This window comes from Lissotriton helveticus, chromosome 7 (assembly GCF_964261635.1).
Source record: "Lissotriton helveticus chromosome 7, aLisHel1.1, whole genome shotgun sequence".
Classification (NCBI taxonomy): Eukaryota; Metazoa; Chordata; class Amphibia; order Caudata; family Salamandridae; genus Lissotriton; species Lissotriton helveticus.
In genome coordinates, this window is record NC_136068.1 from 386,188,543 (window position 1) to 386,208,067 (window position 19,525).

Below are 19,525 nucleotides of genomic sequence, written 5' to 3' on the forward strand. Positions count from 1 at the left end.
GCGGGAAGCGTCCACTCCGTGGCTGTTCTCTCTGGTTGCACGGCAACCATGACGCTCGCGTCCTCGAGGATGGCATTCTCCGTTCCAGCGTCTTCCGAAGGAGAGTGACTCACCGGGGGCCTGGCTGCTGTTCCTGTCGGTAATTTCGTAATGAAGGACTCCGTCAAGGTAGGCTGCCTGAGATTGGAGTCTTTAGCGTCTTTAAAATCTTTATTTATCGTCCGGCTGTTATTTCGCGCTGAAGTGGTGGTGTCTTTAAATAATCCTTGTATTTTGTGCGCCATTTCATTGCAGACCACCGCGGCATGAGACGGCTTTGAGTTCGGCTTCTTTTCTTTCTCTGCCTTCCTCTGCTGTGCTTTCAGGGCCGCACCTACTGCAGGGGTCGACCGCTTGCTTGGTGGTGGCATCTTTGATACGGTCCCGGTGCCTAGCGCCTTGGTCGCGCTGGCTGATGCCGGTAGGGGTTTTTCCTTGTCCCTTTCTTGCCTCCCGCGTTGAGACATTTCTCTAGATGTCCTAAGGCCGTACAGACTCCTCCAATACTCCTTCAAGATCCTCAATGCTGTCAGTACTCGCTGCTGTATGCGGAGCTCTGTACTACTGCTCGGCCTTTGTTGATTCTTTGTAAACCAATAGATCAGCCACATATCTGCCTCAGAACTCCTTCTGCACTTTCCTGGTCAGGAGAGGGAGTAGAGTGCGACTATCCTCTACAACCCAGTAGCGGCCATCTTGCCTAGTGAACAGTAACTTTATAAAGCGGCCACCATCTCTTCCAATATATTGCAGAGGGTAAGGACTACCTCTCCATTGAGTTCTGAAGCATCCAAACATCTGAGAGCTAAACCCACCAACCCCTGGTTAAACCCTGAAGAGGGGTGATTCATGGAAAGGTTGGTGATGACCAGCATGAGTCATATGGGACTTCTACGCTTGACTTTTTCATGGATAAGCCCTAGCATGTGGGTCGAAGAGGGAAGGGAGCCAGTGGTTCATTGAGGAGGTCAGTATTCATGTCCCACCTGTTCATCTTCCTTCTTTTGCCCCAGTGATAGACCCAGAACACAAAATGGCAGATGCCCCTTCATATCCAGTATAAAGAGAGAGAAGCTGTAAGTGGACAACCCCTCCCAGCAAAGGGCAGATTTAGAACAGTACTTGGCATCGAAATGCACAGACACATGTTTATGACCTAGTCCTCACTAACTGCCGGGAATGTAGCCCGGTATAAGAAGATCTTGTTTATCCTGCTCATAACCCGAACATTTCCTAGAATTGGACCGACTCTCCGACATGTAGCCCCATCTCATGCCAGAAATGCATATCAGTTCTAAAGATGTCTATAAGGAGACAACTGATCTAGTACCTCTTTTCTGAAATGGGTGAAAGAGAAATGCATGACAGTAAAGAAGATATCTCAGTGCAGATTGGGATTCATCTCATCAAAGTAAATAATAATATTCTGTCCACCTGTCATTCATCACACTGACTACCCACTGCTGGGCTCCCCATCTAAATTTCACAGTATTCTCCGGTCCTAGTCCAAGAGGGTAAGGTATGGCTGATAATGTACCTGATAGTAGTATACATTGGCATTCGCCAACAGCTGGCAGCGCAGAGCCATCCAATCAGAAAAATACATGGTGTTTTCTGCGTTCTGGTGCCTGGCCCTTATGCTGAGCATCGGAGCACTTCCTTGTGCGAGCGAGTGCAGAGTACTAGCGATAAGATGGACCAGATTTGAAGCCGACGTAATATGTTTCTTTATTTTTGTTACATATCTAATAGCTAACAGATGGCTGCTTCCAAGCACTTAGCAGGAGATACAAGACAGAGACAAGGAAATCTACTGATCTGAATTAGTGCAGAAAATCAGATGGCAGCTTGTTTCTATTCTCAGTCTATTGTCCAGTTCAGTTTCCTGAGCCCGGTGCTCCCCTGCCAGGCACCAAAATATGGAACAAGGAGGAGAACCAAGCACCGGGCCTGGAGACTGATATCCTAGCCTCCTCCCTTACCGGACCTTCATCTCTATGCCACACAAGCTACTTATGCTTTAGAGAAGCAACTGGGAAACATGACCCCTGAGACAGCAGTTTTAGGAGAAGCTTAATTGGGGTAACAACTTTGTATGGTGGTTAATGTCTCAATGATGCTAACATGCCTTGCAATGCAGCTGCTTGGTATCCATCTTGACTCTTCTCTTGCCATGGGGCATAAAGATCTACAGAGCTGGCAGGATCACTTGTCCATCCGATCCCAAAAATGCTGTAGGAATTCACCATGGCCAAAACTCTCAAAGGATCGCTGTTGAACCTACCGTCAAAGCATCCTCCTGTTCCTGCTCTTCTTGGCTGCCTGCCAAAAATTTCTGAGCATGTTTCTGTTTGTGTACAAGTTGATTCTTTACAAACAATGCATGTGAGAGAAAAGTAGCTTCTGGCCTGGAGGGTATGTCATGTAAAAAAATAACCCGCACCCACGTCGACATGACGTACGAAATAGTTTCCTAACTACTGCATCTGAACCATTGTCTCCTGACTTTACAATTGCTATATTTGCGTAAAAGTTCACACTGCTGGTTCTTTTGGCACACAAACTCACTAGGCCAGTTTTACAAACATCTGACGGGATTAAGACAGACAGTGCAAGTATATCGTATTCACACCAGGCTACAATTTATGCTCAATGAATTATAAAAACTTGACATAACATAAATTGAACAACAAGTGAGACGGGCGAAATGCAGTACCTAAATGTAAAAACATAAAAGTTTTTCTTAGAAGCCCACCACTAATCTTCAGTATGCCAGGGTTGCTAAATACCAGACTGTCTATGCTTTCTTTAACCTGAATCCTCTTTCTTCCGCCACTGTACACTGCTTGACTCTTTATCCGACCCTTGCAGGTTCTTTGTCACACCTGCTTTATCTCTTTGACACTGATTTCCTAACTTTCTCTTCAAAGTTCTTTCTCCATGTTCTCCTTTTTGTACCTTTCTATCTCTTCCTCTGAAACAAAGTCTGATGATTAAAGTCCTCATTGCTCAAAAATTATGATGTAGTCCCTGTCAATACAAAGGAGCCTGTAATCTGCAATGATCTGTACAAATTTAGAAAATTGGAAATCTCCTCCTAGAGACAGCAAAACATATTTAAAGATGTCACTGGAAGGCCATTTGTGGTGGAGATGCACTGCATAATATTATGTAGCATTAGACTTGCCCTTACTTCGGTCTGGCTAGACATATTTTATGTTATCCAAATAAATAGAGCTGTACGGAACCCTACTGAGAGATGGGGCTGTGGCTTCACCTCCATGTTTATTTTATTGAATACAGCATTTGATTGGGAAGAGATTGTGTGCTTTCACTGATAAAGAGTTCTTATTACACATTGTGCATAGTAGGATAGCTTATGTTCAGTACAGCAGGGCTGATTTGGTAATGTGACAAGCCAGTGATCCAGGCAATTGGCCTGATCTGCTTATTATAAAAACATTTACAAAAAGGGCAGTAGGGGGTAGACGATTTGCACTGTAAGAATCTATATTAACCCACCTCAGCAAGTCTTGCATATTGTTTTGCCAACCGTAATTTTTTATACATTTGCAATTTAATTACTCCATGGCTGAGGGGTGTCTTTTCAGAAAGCTTACAACTCAGAATGGACTTAGCTGGTAATGGTGACAAGCCAATGATGAAACCTTTAAGCTTAATTAGTTCTTTGAGGAAATATATGTCAGAAGCCATAGGATTGAGGTATTTTTTTATGGAAAATTACGGCAGAAGAACTGACTTATTTATTGTTAAAAGCATATGTTAAAGACAATAGGATTTTAAGGCTGTAGAAAGAGATTTGTACATATCGAATCTCACAGGTTACTGTACTATGCAAGGATTTTGATCATGGTTATCCCCTCTGATGTACCCTAGAAAAAGAAGAGTTGCACTGAGCGAATCCTTTTTAGACCATATATTGTTTTGCCAACAGTAATTTTGTAGATATTTTCAATGTTATGATTATATTCCAGATGGCTGCCTTGTGAGAAAGCCTGTATTCAGTACAGTAGAGCTGAGCTGGTTATAGTGGCAAACCAATAGTAAAATCTATTTCTGTGATTGGTTCAATAGAAAAAGTATTGCCAGAGGTCAAAGTCTGAGATCTTTATTGTGACATGGGCAGTGGGCCTTACTTTTTATTGTGAAATAAAGCGCAGATAGTTATTACACTGTGCTAACACCACTACATATTGATTGTGTTACATGGAATCTCACAAATTACCATAGTAAATAAGGGTGTTGACGACCTCCTCAGACAAACCCCCTGTGGAAGAAAAATTGCAATATTAGAACCCTTGTTAGGTCCCCGCAGGAGTTGATTGTTGTTTTTACCACCTGAAAATGTTCATATATTTATAATTGCATGATTCTATAACCAATGGTCGCTTGTGGGAAAGCTTTTGTTCAATATAGCAGGCCTGACTTGGCTATGGTGACAAAACAATTTTAAAGACCTGATTGCTTTATCAGCGGCACTTATGTCAGATGCCATATGTCTGATCTTTATAATATGAAATGTAACAAAAATGGCAGTTGAACGGAATGATTTATTATGAAAAGTATATGTTAAAGCCAATTAGCATTTAAGGCTGAATTGTTAACGCATAATTTTAAAGCCTGTACACAAGTATTTTGGTACATGGCACATCACAGCTTTGGCGTTCATTACCTCCTTTGGCAAACCTTGGGTGTAGAAAATGTACACTCTGGTATGCTGTGCGAGATCATATTATGGTGGCCTGACATATTTAGCTGTCTGCCAGCCTCTTGTAATAAGATAATTCAAAACTGTATACATATATATATATATATATATATATATATATATATATATATATATATATATATATATATTACCTACTGGCGATAGCCAGTAGGTATATATAGTTAGGATTGTTTTCCATAGGGAAATCGCAACATTCTATTTGGAATAACTTTGGCGCCGGTTGAGGAATCTTCCTGAAATTTTCCTTAACTTTGCCTCGCGGCGCTCCGGTCCTTCCCTGAAAGTTTGGGGGGATTCGTCAAGCGGGGGCCGAGATAAAAGGGGGGGCCCAAAACGTGTTTTCCCCATGTTAATTTCCATAGGGCGGTTGGACTCACTTTTAGCCTGAACGGCTGAATGGTTTTCCACCAAACTTGGCAAAATTGTAGGGACTGGTAGCCCGATGTGCCTTTGCTATGTCTCAAGATATGTGCTCCAGTGGTTTTTACGAAAATTAAGTTTGAAAAAATATATATTGGGCTACATTGGGCTATATATATGTTAGAGCCCAAATGTAGCCCAATGTAGCCCAAAGATGGCCACCAGAGACAAATATCAGCCAGATGTAGCCCAACTATAGCCCAATGACAGAATGTCCCAGAGTGTTCTAAAGAACAACTAGAGCGCTAACAGTCTTACTTATGACAAAAGTATGGCACACCTGAAGTCATCTTGATTGGAATAAAGTGTTAACACTTAAACATTTAATCTACAAAGGAGCAAAATGAGGGGGTTCATTTTGCCATAGAAATTATGATTAATGCTGAAGAAAGAAAAATTAGGGCACATTTTGAGTGACTTCTCAAATCCTCTTATATTTCATTAAAAAAATTCTGATATGCAGTCTCCCAAGATGGCCACCAGAGACAAAAGAGCCTGTGCTTAAAAACTCTGTTAGCAAAGCAGGCATTTGAGATTTAAAAAACGTTTTAATATATAAAAACGTTATCCGCTAATAGAATTATTGATGTCATGAATGATCTAATATGTGACATCATCATCATGGGATTGCGGGTGCACGAAATATAGTTAGTACAACTAACTATATAGGAGCAATTTCAATGGTTTTGTATGAGTAAAATGTCCAGCTAACTTTAACACCACTAAAACTTATAGTTTTTTGAGTGAATTTCAAAGGTTTTTTAAAAGCTAATTCCTAACTATATAACTCCTGAAACCTATGGTTTTTTCAGTGAATTTCAAAGGTTTTTTAAATGCTAATTCCTAACTATATAAGGCCTGAAACCTATGGTTTTTTCAGTGAATTTGCAAGGCTTTTTAAATGCGAATTCCTAACTATATAAGGCCTGAAACCTATGGTTTTTTCAGTGAATTTCAAAGGTTTTTTAAATGCTAATTCCTAACTATATAAGGCCTGAAACCTATGGTTTTTTCAGTGAATTTGCAAGGTTTTTTTAAATGCTAATTCCTAACTATATAAGGCCTGAAACCTATGTTTTTCAGTGAATATATATATATATATATAATGGATTTTTGAAAACGCATTTTCGCGCTGTGGCTCTTGTTCATGCTTAAGCACTGCTGATTGCTGAAGAGGTCCGCGCCTGCTGTTTCCGCCACGTTTGGCGGTCAGGATTCAGTTTTGAATATATATATATATGTATATATACACATACATTCATATAAATATATGGAGGGTCTTTGGTCAGTCTTGTTCTGCCATTGGTCTGTTCATGGGACTTTTAAACTCTGCTTCCATACATGGTAGCATACAGCATGGGCCAGTGGCTCTATTGCCCTATGAGTGATAGCATTTTACCTGCTCGCACTGCACATTTGTCTGAAAATGAGCGCACTTCCGTGTCAGGATTAGTTAGTTGGCCAGTTCATTAGTTTTCTCCTTTTTAATTTTTCTTATTTTTGTAATTTGTTTTTAGAAAATATTGCAGCTCCCCTGACAGTGCTACAGGGCAACTTGCTTTTTACTAATTTCATCTATAGTGCCCCACATTCCACTTAGTCTACTACTTCTAACCCAAGTGGCTATCTTTGTATGGTATTGTCACTAGGGAATAATTGTTTTACTGTCCCAAGAAGGCCAACGTGTTGCTATTAAATATGGAGGCCGTGTTGGAGGTTCGACAGCAATAGCACCTCCGCAATGGTGGGGGAGCGTCACCCCATTGGCGCAGAGCCAGCAGCTATCGTTTTATTTTTCAGCTGTTGACTGAGCCAGCATGTGTAGAGCAGGGCCGGGGCGGGCCATGAGAAGGAGGAGGAATGGTGTGGTATGTGCACTTCTAAGAGCCCATGTCTGTTTGGCTGGCCCAAGTAGTGTCTGTTTGGCGGCCATCTTGGGCCAGCCAAACAGACATGCGCAGTTAAGTTTCTTAAACCCTGCTATTTTGTTGGAGAAACAGCACAGACTCCCTGTGCCTGAGCAAGCGTTTAACCAGCCTGCTCATGCTAATCCATGTGCTGCCCTCATACTTAGTAATAGCATGAGAGCTGCACAGGTACTGCACAGGGAGTCTCTGATGCTGTTCCAGTGTCTCCTGGGACCAGAAATCAGAGTAACACTGAGGCACACGGCAGCTGGTAGCTTCAGGTAAGTCTTATGTTCTTTTAATTATGAAGCGTAATGAAAAATGTTCCTATTGGTATTTTATTGTTATACTTTGTGCTTAATCTAACCCACTAGTTTCCTCCAGTGTAGTTGTCCCCTGGGGTATGTCAGTCTAACACAATCTGCTTGTTTTCCTCACATATAAGTAGAACCACAAAGGCACTTCTCATTTATTTTACAAATGGTTATTGAACGTTTATGGGAGTTTAATTGTGGATGTGTACATGGTGAATGCAAGAAAGAGTCAGTGGATGGATCAATGAATGCAGGAGTATAAGGATGAGTGACAGAGTGATTGATTGAATAGAGATTTGTAAAGCGCTACTTTGCCCGAAGGCGTCAAGGCGCAAAGGATGGAATAAAGCCAGAGTGCATGCACAATGAGTTCCTGGATGTTTCAACTCATCAGTGACTCAGGAGGCACTGGTGTTTGGAAAGAATATCGAAAAAACATTGTGATACAAATATATCATGCAAAAATATCGGGACATGAAACATATTGTCGGCAGGAATATCAAAGTTAAAAATAATGTTTTTAGTGTTGTTTTTTAATATTGTTGTAAAAAATATTGATGTAGCACATATCGTAGTATGTAATATCAATTGTAAGTGTTACTTATTATGTCATTATTGTACTGTGTTTTATTTAACCTTTTTTAATATTTGTGTTTTTACTAAGGTTTTTTTTAAGTTATTAAATTGTTGAAGCTTGTATATTTTTTTATGTATATGAATAATTGTTTAATATTTTTCTAGTAGCAGGATATGAGTTTTGAAGGGTTAAGTTTCGGGATTTTTGTAAAAATATGTATATATATTTTTTTTAATATACGTTATAAATTTCGACGGTATGCAAATTAATAATTTTGACTTTTCCCATTTATTTTGTATTAGTAATATTGTTTAATGTATTTTAATTGTAATTAATATACACAGTAATAGCAAAAATATATTTACAAAATTCAACATATATAGCAACATTTTTATTTAAAAAAACAATTTTTGTGCAAAATGTCAAATTTTCTAAAGTTTTGCAAAAAAAGTTCAAATTGTAGACATTTTTATTTTTCAATTAATGTTAATAAAAATATATTTTTTATATTTATACAATTATAAAGTATAATTACATCTTTTATATTTTATGATTTTTACATTTTGAATAATAGTTTATTATTTTATGGTTTAAAGTTCAGGAATGTTAAAAAAATGAAAATATTTCAACTATTAATAGTAATAACCATTGTTTAATATTAGGATTTCAAATTGGTTTGTAGTTTAGGGCTGTTTTTTTAGATAGTTTTTATATTTATTTTATAGGAAAAAATGTGTATGAGTATGTATCATTAATTGTGTATTATAGTTATTTAATATTTATTAACTTGAGTAAAATTATTTATAGTAAAGTGCCTATTGTAAAAATCACCTCTTTAATTTCCAACATCTTTATCAAATATAGTCATAGTGGAGTGGGCATATCAAATTTCACCCTTTTAGTGTCCAATACCTTCCCCAAATTGGTATGGACTGGAATGGAAATAGTAAATGTCTCCCTTTTAGTGTCCAACAAGGTCCCACAATTTAGTTGTATTGGAGTGGGGATAGTAAATGTTATCCTTTCAGTGTCCAATGCCTTCCCTAAATTGGTTTAGATTGGAGTGGGATTAGTAAATGTAACCCCTTTGGTGTCCAGCACATTCCTCAAATTGGTTTATATTGGAGTAGCAACAGTAAATGTAACTCCTTTGTTGTCCAACATTTTCCCCAAATTGTTAACATTCGAGTGGGAATAGTAAACATCACACCTTTAGTGTTCAAGGGCTTCCCCAAATTGGTTTAGATCGGAGTGCCAATAGAAAAAAAATCACTTGTTTAGTCTCCAACACCTTCCCCAAATTGCTTTAGATTGGAGCAGGAATAATAAATGTAATCCCTTTAGTATCCAACACCTTCCTCAAAATGGTTTAGATTTCAGTGTGAATAGTAAATGTAAACTCTTTAGAGTCCAAACCCTTTTTCAAATTGGTTTATATTGGAGTGGCAATAGTAAATGTAACCCATTTGGTGTCCAATATTTTCCCCAAATTTATATAGATTAGAGTGGGACTAGTAAAGGTCATCCCTTTAGTGTCCAACGACTTCCCCAAATTGGTTTAGATTGGAGTGGGTCAGGTAAATGTAAGTAACCCTTTAGTGTCCAATACCTTTTCACTGTATGGTTGGATTGGAGTGGGAATATTAAATGTCACACCTTTATTTTAATTTTTTAACACAAACTTTATTGCATTTTGTCACTATAAACAGGCTACTATACAGGACATTGGTGTTCATCTCATATGTAAGAATACCTTGTGACAATCAATCGCATATTATCACATTGTGGTCATTAGCTTCCGGTATCCTGCATGTTGCATCTTATGCAATTGAAAGAACACGGACAATAACAAAGTGCTCAATACTCTGCATCCCCCATCTAGATACCCAATCAAACCAGAACTCCTAAGTGTCACCAAAGAACCTTCGCTAAGGGAATGACCCCCAGAAAGGGGAGGGATTGTGATAAAGATAGGGGGGGTGTCTGCGCGGGTTGAGTGCTGCTTATTGATAAACCCAGCAAAAACCAGTGACCATGGATCCAGTGTATCTGTGAGCGCCAGAACAATACCCTGTCTGGAGCTAGGAGCACTTTTCACGGTGACACCGCATCCATCCCGGTATCTGGGTTGTGTGCCTATAACCTCTCCAGTAATACGTCCCACTCCATCGAGATTGGTATTTTGCGGAGTCCCTTTTATTCCTCTCGCCCAAGGGACGGACTTTCCGCTAGACCCAACTGTTTCAGTTCCTCTCGCTATTCCGTCAGGCTCGGAGCCCTAGGGGACTTCCAACGCCAGATGAGAAGGCGTTTTGCCAACAATAATGCCAGGTTTGTGAATCACATCAGTACTTTAGAGCCTTTAGGGCCAACGGGTAACCCCAATACACAACACAACATAGTATCCCACCGGGCCTGACCAGTGACCTCTTCCAGCACTCTGGTTACCCCCACCCAGTATTCTGATATCTGAGGACAAGCCCAAAGTATGTGGATCAGGTCTGCTCACTTTATTTGCCACTGGGGGCATACAGAGGAACCAGCAGTATATATTCAATTTAGTTGATGTGGTGTTCAGTGTGCTTGATGTAGAATGGCATACTGAATACATTTGAATCGCAAATTATAAGACACTTTTTTGGGGGTATTCCAGCAGTTGTGCCCATTCTTTGTCAGCGAGTGCCCTACCCAGATCTGCCTCCTATTTCTCCCTTAGTGTGGTAAGTGGTATCATTAAATGGTCTCTGGGGCCTCTATATTGTCATCGTACCAAGTGCTGGCCATGTGCCATTGTCTGCAACGCCCTCAATAACTCGTAAGTTGGTGGCTCATGATCATCAACTGCCCAATTTTTGCGCATATATTAGAAAAGACTGTCATGCATCAGGAATAGGGTGTCAGTGATTGAATGGGTATGTATGACGTTCTTGTGTGTCATAAGGGAGCCCTCCGCAAACAGATCACCTACTGTAGTGACCGCTTCTCATTCTCGGAGTGTCAGCCTCCTCCTCGTTAGGATGCCAGAGGCAGTGGGGAGGCCTCGCAGTGGTATGTTGGGTGTGTGAGGCGCTGAATCTGAGGAATATTTCATCTACATTTTCCAGTTCAATAACGCAACTCATAACAGTAACTTGGGCGTAGGCAGTGACGGGGACCCAGGTTACAGCAGGCGGTGCAGTTGGCCACGTGGCAATTGTGCCTCAAAAATGTCTGTTTCTAATAGATTATTGCCAGCCGGCCAGCCAATATGACAAACACTGCAGCTGTCCAGCGAAACAATACGCTTTAAAGTCAGGAGCACCATTTCCCTCCTCTGTCCGTTGAAAGTTGTAGTTTAGCCAAGTTAACACTATGGCGTCCCTGCCCCCATATCAAGTCAGTGATTAGTGTATTAATTGTTGGAAGAGCACACTAGGGATTATGATTGGCAGGTTCACACAATGGTATAACCTCTTCGCCGCGGGGCTAATTCCCCCGTGGCACTGGGGGAGAGGGTGCGCGCGCAGGGCCACGGTGCTAGTGACAAGTTCGGCTCGTCACGCTGCACGGTGGCGCTGTGCTCATGACGAGCTGAGCTCGTCATGACCACACCCATTTTTCAGAACGTTCAGCACAGCTGGGGAATTAGCCCCGCGTGTGAGTGCCGCGCGTGTCATGACGAGCTCAGCTCGTCATGAGCACAGCGCCACCGTGCCTCATGACGAGCTGAGCTCGTCATGAGCACGGAAGGAGTTAAAGGCACGGTAGCATGACCATTTTGGGCAGTTCAAAACTTGCTTGAGTTGGGAAGGGTAGGAGAACCAACCACCTTGCAAAAGCAGTTTTCAATAGAAGGATATAAAATGGTAAAATAGTTAACAATGGTTGACCGGTCTACTTTCACATGAGAAACTCACCTATTGCTTTCACCTTAGCTTATTTTAAAGTTTTAATGGGTTTCTGATATGTTATCAGGACTATAATTAGTGATTGTCAACACAAGTCTCATGCGGACAGCATAAAACCAGATCAGTGTCTATAGACTTCGACCCATGTAAGAGAAAGGCAAAAAAGGAGAAAAAAAGCAAGAATATAAAAATAAAACACCAGTGGCAAATGGAAGAAAGTAGGGATGGAAAGTAATCCTGGTGAGTTTTTTGGACTGTAGAGGGTATTAACAATATATTGACAGATAGTAACTGAGTATACACTTCTTCTAAATATCAGATAATTTGTCTTCAAGAAACCTGGGCAAGAACTGACACACTTATAAATGGATTTTTCTCAATTTCCACTCATGCAACTCAACTTCCGCAAGACATTATAGTGGTGGTCTTTTGTAATTGAGGGGTACCTACCTCTCTTGCTTTTAAAGTGTTAAAATCTAATGTTGCGTCTCCTTTCTACCAACTTATAGCTTTGGCTCTCTCTGGCTGTCTTATAATCATACTTGTTAACGTTTACCACAATAGCTGCAAAAATGTGTTTTCTTCATTGGTCAAAATATGACAACTTTCCTACAAGTCGAGATCTTTATATTAATTCACACAAACTTTACAGACTTCAACCTTCTACATGTTGTCATTTCACTTCCAACAATCTTTTCCTTGATTTGTACAAAAAGCTCAGATGTGAGCTTGTTTAGGTGATTGAGAGGGATCAAATAAAACATATGTTAAGATGCATTGGAATGTATGCAAGTGAGTAAAAATGAATAAAGATTTTTGAAGAGAAGATGATAAACCGAAGAACGCCAGCTGCTCGGGTAGTCAGCACATCCCTTAACTGCCAAACACAGAATGCTGACACCTTCACAAACAGCCAGTCAGCTCAAGACAAGAGCATGTGCCAAAAGCATGACAGCAACAGTGACATTATAATTAAGGCTCCCTTTTTTCCGTTTTTACTGATTTTTACAGATAAATACAGACAGAAAACCATTTATTTTCTTGTCTGTGTTTATTGTTAAATGTGAATAAAAACGGAAATCGGGTGCTTTTTAGGTGATTCTAAATACACTTTGCCATTAGTGCCAGGCCAATAAATGTGTGGATTGATAGGTAAGTGGGTTAAAAAAGACAGGATATTTAGTGAACAGGCTTAAATGGCAGTAGATCTGCACAAGGCTCATGCTGAAATGACATATTTTCATATAAATGCATTGATTTATCTTCTGCAGATGTTCATATCACTGAAACCTGGGAGGCATTGAAGCATGACTGCATATTTATAAAATAAATGTGTAAACATACCAGTTTCAGCTTTATATTTTCACAAAACACATAATAAATATGGATAAATCAAGATAAAGTCAACAGAAAATAAATATGGATAAATACAGATGGAAATGTCACAAAAGAAAATACCATAAAACCGGGAGCCCTAATTATAACATAATAAGAAGCATGAATTAGAATATAACAGCCCAATTTGTGATCAACTATGCATCCTAGTCCTAGAGTTAGACGACTTAACTGCCTTGCCATCAAGGAAATTGAAAATGAACGGAAATGAGAGCTAGAGTTTGGAGATATTGCACATGATTGTGCCCAAAAATGCCTTAAAAACATAGGATTCGAAGTGCCACTCCAAAACCGGAAGCTTAAACATCGAAAGGTATTTAGGTAATGAGAAATAAGCATTTCACAATATCTTTCGGAATTCAGAATATTCGGAATATGTTGCAGTCTTCAAACCATCTTGTGTCATCAAACTTTCCCTTTTGATCCGCAATACGCTTGTGATTTGGTATGAGTAAAAGGCAGTGGTTCTATTTCAGGGGCATCACACAGTTTGAGCGTGAGTACTAAAGGATTTATAAAGAAGCTGATTGTGCCACAAAATTCATAAAACAAGTGAAGTCAGCTGCAGTACCCTGGAGTCATTCTATGCTTGCAAATTGGAAAGAGACACCTTAAGCAATTTGGATGGGATTCATGAAGGTGAGGACCATGGGGCACATGCATCAATATTGCATTTTGCGATTCCTTAATTGCGAAAAATAAGGAATCGCAGTTTAAGAAATCGCAATTTTGCGATTTCTTAAATTGCGAAAATTACAAAAATGTTAATGCATCCCAAAAAATTGAATTGCATTCGCAAACAGCCGAATTTTGTGATTTGCACCATTTGCAAATGCAATTTCCATTGATGCATGTGCCCCCATATCTTGGCATTTTCTTGGACAGTGTCCAGCAATCACAGTGACATGGCGTCTGTTATATTGAATCAAGAGATGTGCAAAAAGTGTGAAACTATTTTAAAAAAGCTAGTTTCACTTTGACGACCCTGTTCCACCTCAGTCCTTGATTCACCTCAGAGGCAGTTGCTGCAAGCAATTTAAAGGAAATTCAAATGGAGACCTTTTAAAATTCCTCAGTATATGATTGAGAGGAAGAGTAGCTAAAGGCATAAGCCGGGAAGTAGGGGTGCTGCATCCCTAAAATAACCATGCTGAAGCTCAGAAGATGAATGAGCAATAAAGATGCCTTTAAATCATGCTACATTTTCCATGCGTTTAAAGACAGAGGTCAAATGTCAGGCTTTATCTTCTCACAAATTGCTGTTTATTCGTTCTACAAGTGGATTGGTGTTTACTTCTCTTTCTCTGACTCCAAATTAACAGGATTTTCATTTTGTAAAGCAAATGAACTGTACAAATATTTCAAAACATACCAGCAGTTAGGAAAGCACAAACTTTAGTTTGTAATTCGGATGTGTGATGGCAAAAAGCGTTCATAGGATCATAGCTAATCTCAATTTAGTGATGTGCACATTATAAATATTTGTTGAAACTATTTCCTCACATTGTCGTTTATGCCCTACATAGTTTTATCAGTAAAATTGTGTCAGTGCTAACTTTATCGCCATTTGAATCCCAACAGTGCTTTCTGTAATTGACTGTGTGCTACCACACTGTGCTTTAATTATATATGTTTGCAATAGTGTGCTCCAAAATGCCCCACTGCTACAAACAACACCTTAACCACTCTTCTGCTGAATGGGTGTGGCTTATTTGCAATACGTGTCCTTTGTGTGACGTTTGGATTTTTCACAATCCTTTTACTTTAGTAATGTAATATAGTTGGAAGCACCCCCTCCCCAAAATTTGTTCCAACACCAAGGGGTCGATTCCGATTCGGGAAAAAAATCGGCCGTACAATTCTTTTCCGGAGCCCTCTCCGTACGAATCGTGAACATGTCGTACGAACCGACGAGTACGATCCGGACTGGGGGATGAGGACGCGATTCGTACGGTCCACGTCAGATAAGGGCGATTCGTACGGAAAAGCACACATTCACATACACACCGTAGGGTGTGTACACCCTATGATCGCAGGGGTACGGTGCGTACCACTGCGATCATGGGGTGTACGCACCGTACCCCGCAATCGCAGGGTGTACGCACCGTACACCCAGCGAATATGGGGTAAGGTGCGTACACCCTGCGATTGCGGGGTACGGTGCGTGCACCCCATGATCGCAGGGGTACGCACCGTACCCCTGCGATCATGGGTTGTACGCACCGTACCCGGGGGGGGGCGTTCGGTACCTGTTTCGAGGCGAACTCTGCTTCTCCGGACGTTTTCGGCTCCGATAAAAAAAGCTTTGTATGGTGCGTACCCGACACGATTCGTACTTGCTGGGTCGGAAAAACCAGCCGCGAACTGTACGGATGTGGCGTACAGCGGGTTCCGAGGGAGATTCAGACGGGGATTTGATTCGTACGGACTCTGTACGATTCGTGCGGAGTCCTGCTTCTGGTACGAATCATACTTTGTCGAACGTACGGGGGACGTTGCAGGGTACAATTCGTAAGGAAAAACGCTCCGTATGGCTATTCGGAGTGGTTTTTCCCGAATCGCAATCGACCCCCATGTGTTACAGGAGTCGGAGAAGGTGAGAGGAAAGCATCAAAAGCCTAAACGTGGCTACGGGGTAGCAGACTTTCTGTGACTTGAAAGAGGCATGGTTTGAGTACATTGGACAGTGGAGTGGGATGCCTGTACATGTGAGTAACAAAGAGACAATGTTTTTCAGAACAACTTTTTGTTGCTAAGTAGTTACAATAGAGCTAAAGGAAACTTTGATAAAAAGTTGATTGAGATTTAGGGATTCATTTCCACATTGCCCCTGTAATGTGTCCCCTCCCTTCGACCCCCACTCCCAAAAAGAAGGCTACTTCTACAGTATATTGACCAGGAGGAGTTATATGAAACATCTTACTCGAAAGGATGTAACACAATATGAAGATAAAAATGGTTTATTTCCTGCTTTATTTGGCTTTTTTATGGAAATAACTGAAATATACCCAAGTACTTAGTATTCTGGAGATCCCATCAAAATTTCTCACATAAATAACGAATAAATATGATAGGCCGTGAGCTATAAAGGCTCCCAAATGACATTTCTTTCATTTCAAACCCTACAGACAGAATACGCCTAAAACCAAACACAATTGTATCAATATCTACTGACTGCTCAAGCATGCTTTAATGCCATACATTGAGGAGTTGAAGGACCTGCCCAAATTCATTCCCTCAGAGGGCAAACTGCTCATGGAAGATTTGGGGGAACCATAAACAGGTGAAAGTCTATGGCTCATTGCTCCTTAATCAGCCCGACTCCTTCAGTGAGCTACGCATTACTTGGGGGCAGGCGTGGAAGAACTTTCAGATGAGGAGTGGGAGGAGGCTAAATAAATTAGCCTAACTTCAATTGGCACTCTTGATCGCCACCGACTGGGGGACCGTGTCCACTCAACATTGGAAGGATGCGGATAGGAACGGCCCATGCAGGTAAGAGCAGTGAGGCAGTGTAGGGGGGGGCAGGGGTTCGATAGACGATGCCGAGGTAAAACTAAAAATAAATAACATTTTCCCTTGTCGTCGTCTATCAAATTGCCTCAACACCCCGCCCTATCGCTCTTACCTGCATGGGGCGCGACTGGATTTGGACCTCCTGTCGGTGGGGGTATGGAAAAAGAGACTGGACCACTGCATGTGTATGGAAAGATCGGTGTACAAGGCCCGTGGCTGTCCACGGGAATATAACAAAATCTGACAGGCATGAGCTGATTACCTGCGAATAAGTTTGGTGCTGATAGGCTATGGGGTTGAGAATCTAGATGTAGACATCAGGAACTACGGAGAGTGCCCAGGACACAGAGGAACATCAAAAGGCTGCACTCTGAAAAAAGCTATTTGGTTGGGTAGGGCTTGCAAAAGGGAGAATTGGGAGGATGGGGGTGTTGGGAGGTGCAATGTCTGACTACTGTTGGTTGTTTACTTTGTTATGTGATGAAGAGGAATTATCTGGACTGTTGAGGCATTGTGACGCCAGATATCCTGATGGTGTCAATAAAATGTATGTTAAAAACAAAATGGCATGTCTATTCCAATATTTTGCTAGTTACATTGACAATTAATAGTCACACAAGTGCCATGTAGCATGAAATGTTTCTTTCGAATTTAGCATTGTTGCCTCATTGTGCTGTTTCTTGTATGTAAAGTCCCTGTTGTTTTGGATCACTAACATGGCCTCAATAAGACAAAATATGGTGAGACAGTAAAACCCCCGGTTCCCCTACATGAATAATCTGTATACATACTTAGGGTGCCCCTTGTCAGTCAATCAGCCTCTTCCAGCAGTCCAAAGCGATTTTTTGTAGGGATGGAAAAAATATCATTGCCACATGTATAATTCATGGGGCTCATTCTGGTGCGATAAAACTAGCCTAATGGAATCATCTGGATACATTGGGACAGTTTACACCAATTGCCACACTTCTCCAAGATAAACCCCACCAGGTGTAGGTGGTTAAAATTAACCACAATCCAATTGCCATTATCTGTTTTATGGAAGCTGCCCAACCAACAAACCCTCAGTACGCCAATTATGCCGTTTGACAAGACGTGGCAGTTAATACTTATTTATAAATTTTCCTAAACCAATGTTTTTTTTAGCTGGTAATCGAATTCCATGAAATAAGATTCAAAGTGCAGAACATTTTTCAAACAACAACATATGGAGTGCATTGTGGGGGGAGCTGCAAGGTCTGCAGGTTGCCACTTCCATTTATAGAAGATTTCTTCCTATGTATTTGCCGACCAAGCCCTTCAAAACATCCATCAAGTACATGACAACTGTAGATGTAAAGCCTGTACTGACACTGGAGACAATGATAGTCTTGCCCATAGTACCCATTCTTTCTACACCACCTGCCTCGCGACTCAAGAATTCCAATGGAACGACCCTCCTTTAATGCTGACATTAAATGTATCTTACCTCATTATATACTGCCTCAGAGCTGGTGTTGATCTTCTTTGTTTTATAGGTGTAACCTTGAATAGATAAAAAAGAAAAAAATGTCATTCAAAAAGTGGAAATAATCAAAGGTCGTGTTATGGTACATTGAGACTTGAGACATGTTGAGAAGATCAGCCATTCTATCCCTTCTACTATTGTGTACAATAAGAGATCTCACCATGAAAACACAGATGTAGGCCCTGTGACCTTCAGAAGGCAAAGTTAACTCCCATCGCTGCAATATCATGTCATTACACACAAGGTAAATAAATTGACTTGCACAGTGTAAATTATACTCCTATCCAGATTTAAGAAAGGAAAAATAACTTGTCATCAAAACACTGCCATTCCAAATACACACAAATCTCCGTTTCAATTAGATATAGCTCTCAGTAGCAAAGGAAAATAGATCATTCTCATTTCAATCATACCAGTGAGTTATCTTCCACAGAACACCCTTCCTTTCCACCCAAGTATGGTTCTGCCAGCCCTCCTGGGAGTCTCAGATGGAATAACTATTAGGCTCAGATTAGCACTGGACAAAGAAAGGCATGCTTTCTTCTCCCAAGGGAGGCATACTATGGAGCATCAATAACCACCTGTGTGCCTCGTTACTGAGAAAGGTTCCACGAGAGGATACTCAGCACACATATGCTCTCCATAGGTTGATATCCACATAGACATCTTCCATATAGTGGCAAAAGCTCTTCTAGCACTCAATCTCTCATTGATTAATTTTATTTATTTTATTTTTTCCATTTGTATGGCGCACAGCTACCCAAGAAGGGTTTCCCGGCGCCGACAACAGGTATGCTGATCACAAAGTTTCGCTTGAGGGTTACAGAGAATTATTTGTTAAAGAGCCAGGTCTTGATGCTCTTTCTAAAACTGGCATAGTTTACCTCAGTCCTGATGTTGATTGGGAGGGAGTTCCAAAGAGTGGGTCCCAGGACAGAGAAAGATCTACCACCAATTCTTGCCAATTTGTATCTGGGGATCACAAAGAATGCTCCTGAGTGGGAGCGCAGCATCCTTCCAGGGATGTAAGGGGTGACCAGTGTTTGCAGGTATTTGGGGGCTGTTGAGTTTTTAATTCTGAACATGTAGGTGAGGGCTTTGAACTTGATGCGTTGATCAATCCTAAGCCAGTGTAAGTCCCTCAAATGTTTCGATACACTGGTAAATTTGGGGATGTCACAGAGCAGTCTTGCTGCTGAGTTCTGGGCGAGCT

At 40.8% G+C, this 19,525-nt stretch overlaps 1 protein-coding gene across 1 annotated transcript in view; it reads right to left on the reverse strand.

The window, feature by feature from the left end:
* Positions 1–19,525, reverse strand: part of LOC144768501 (fer-1-like protein 4) — a 936,890-nt gene that overhangs the window by 837,863 nt on the left and 79,502 nt on the right. The window contains exon 2 of the mRNA XM_078652210.1: positions 18,274–18,329. Within this exon, the coding sequence (XP_078508336.1) occupies positions 18,274–18,329 (56 nt within the window). The remainder of the gene's footprint in view (positions 1–18,273; positions 18,330–19,525) is intronic.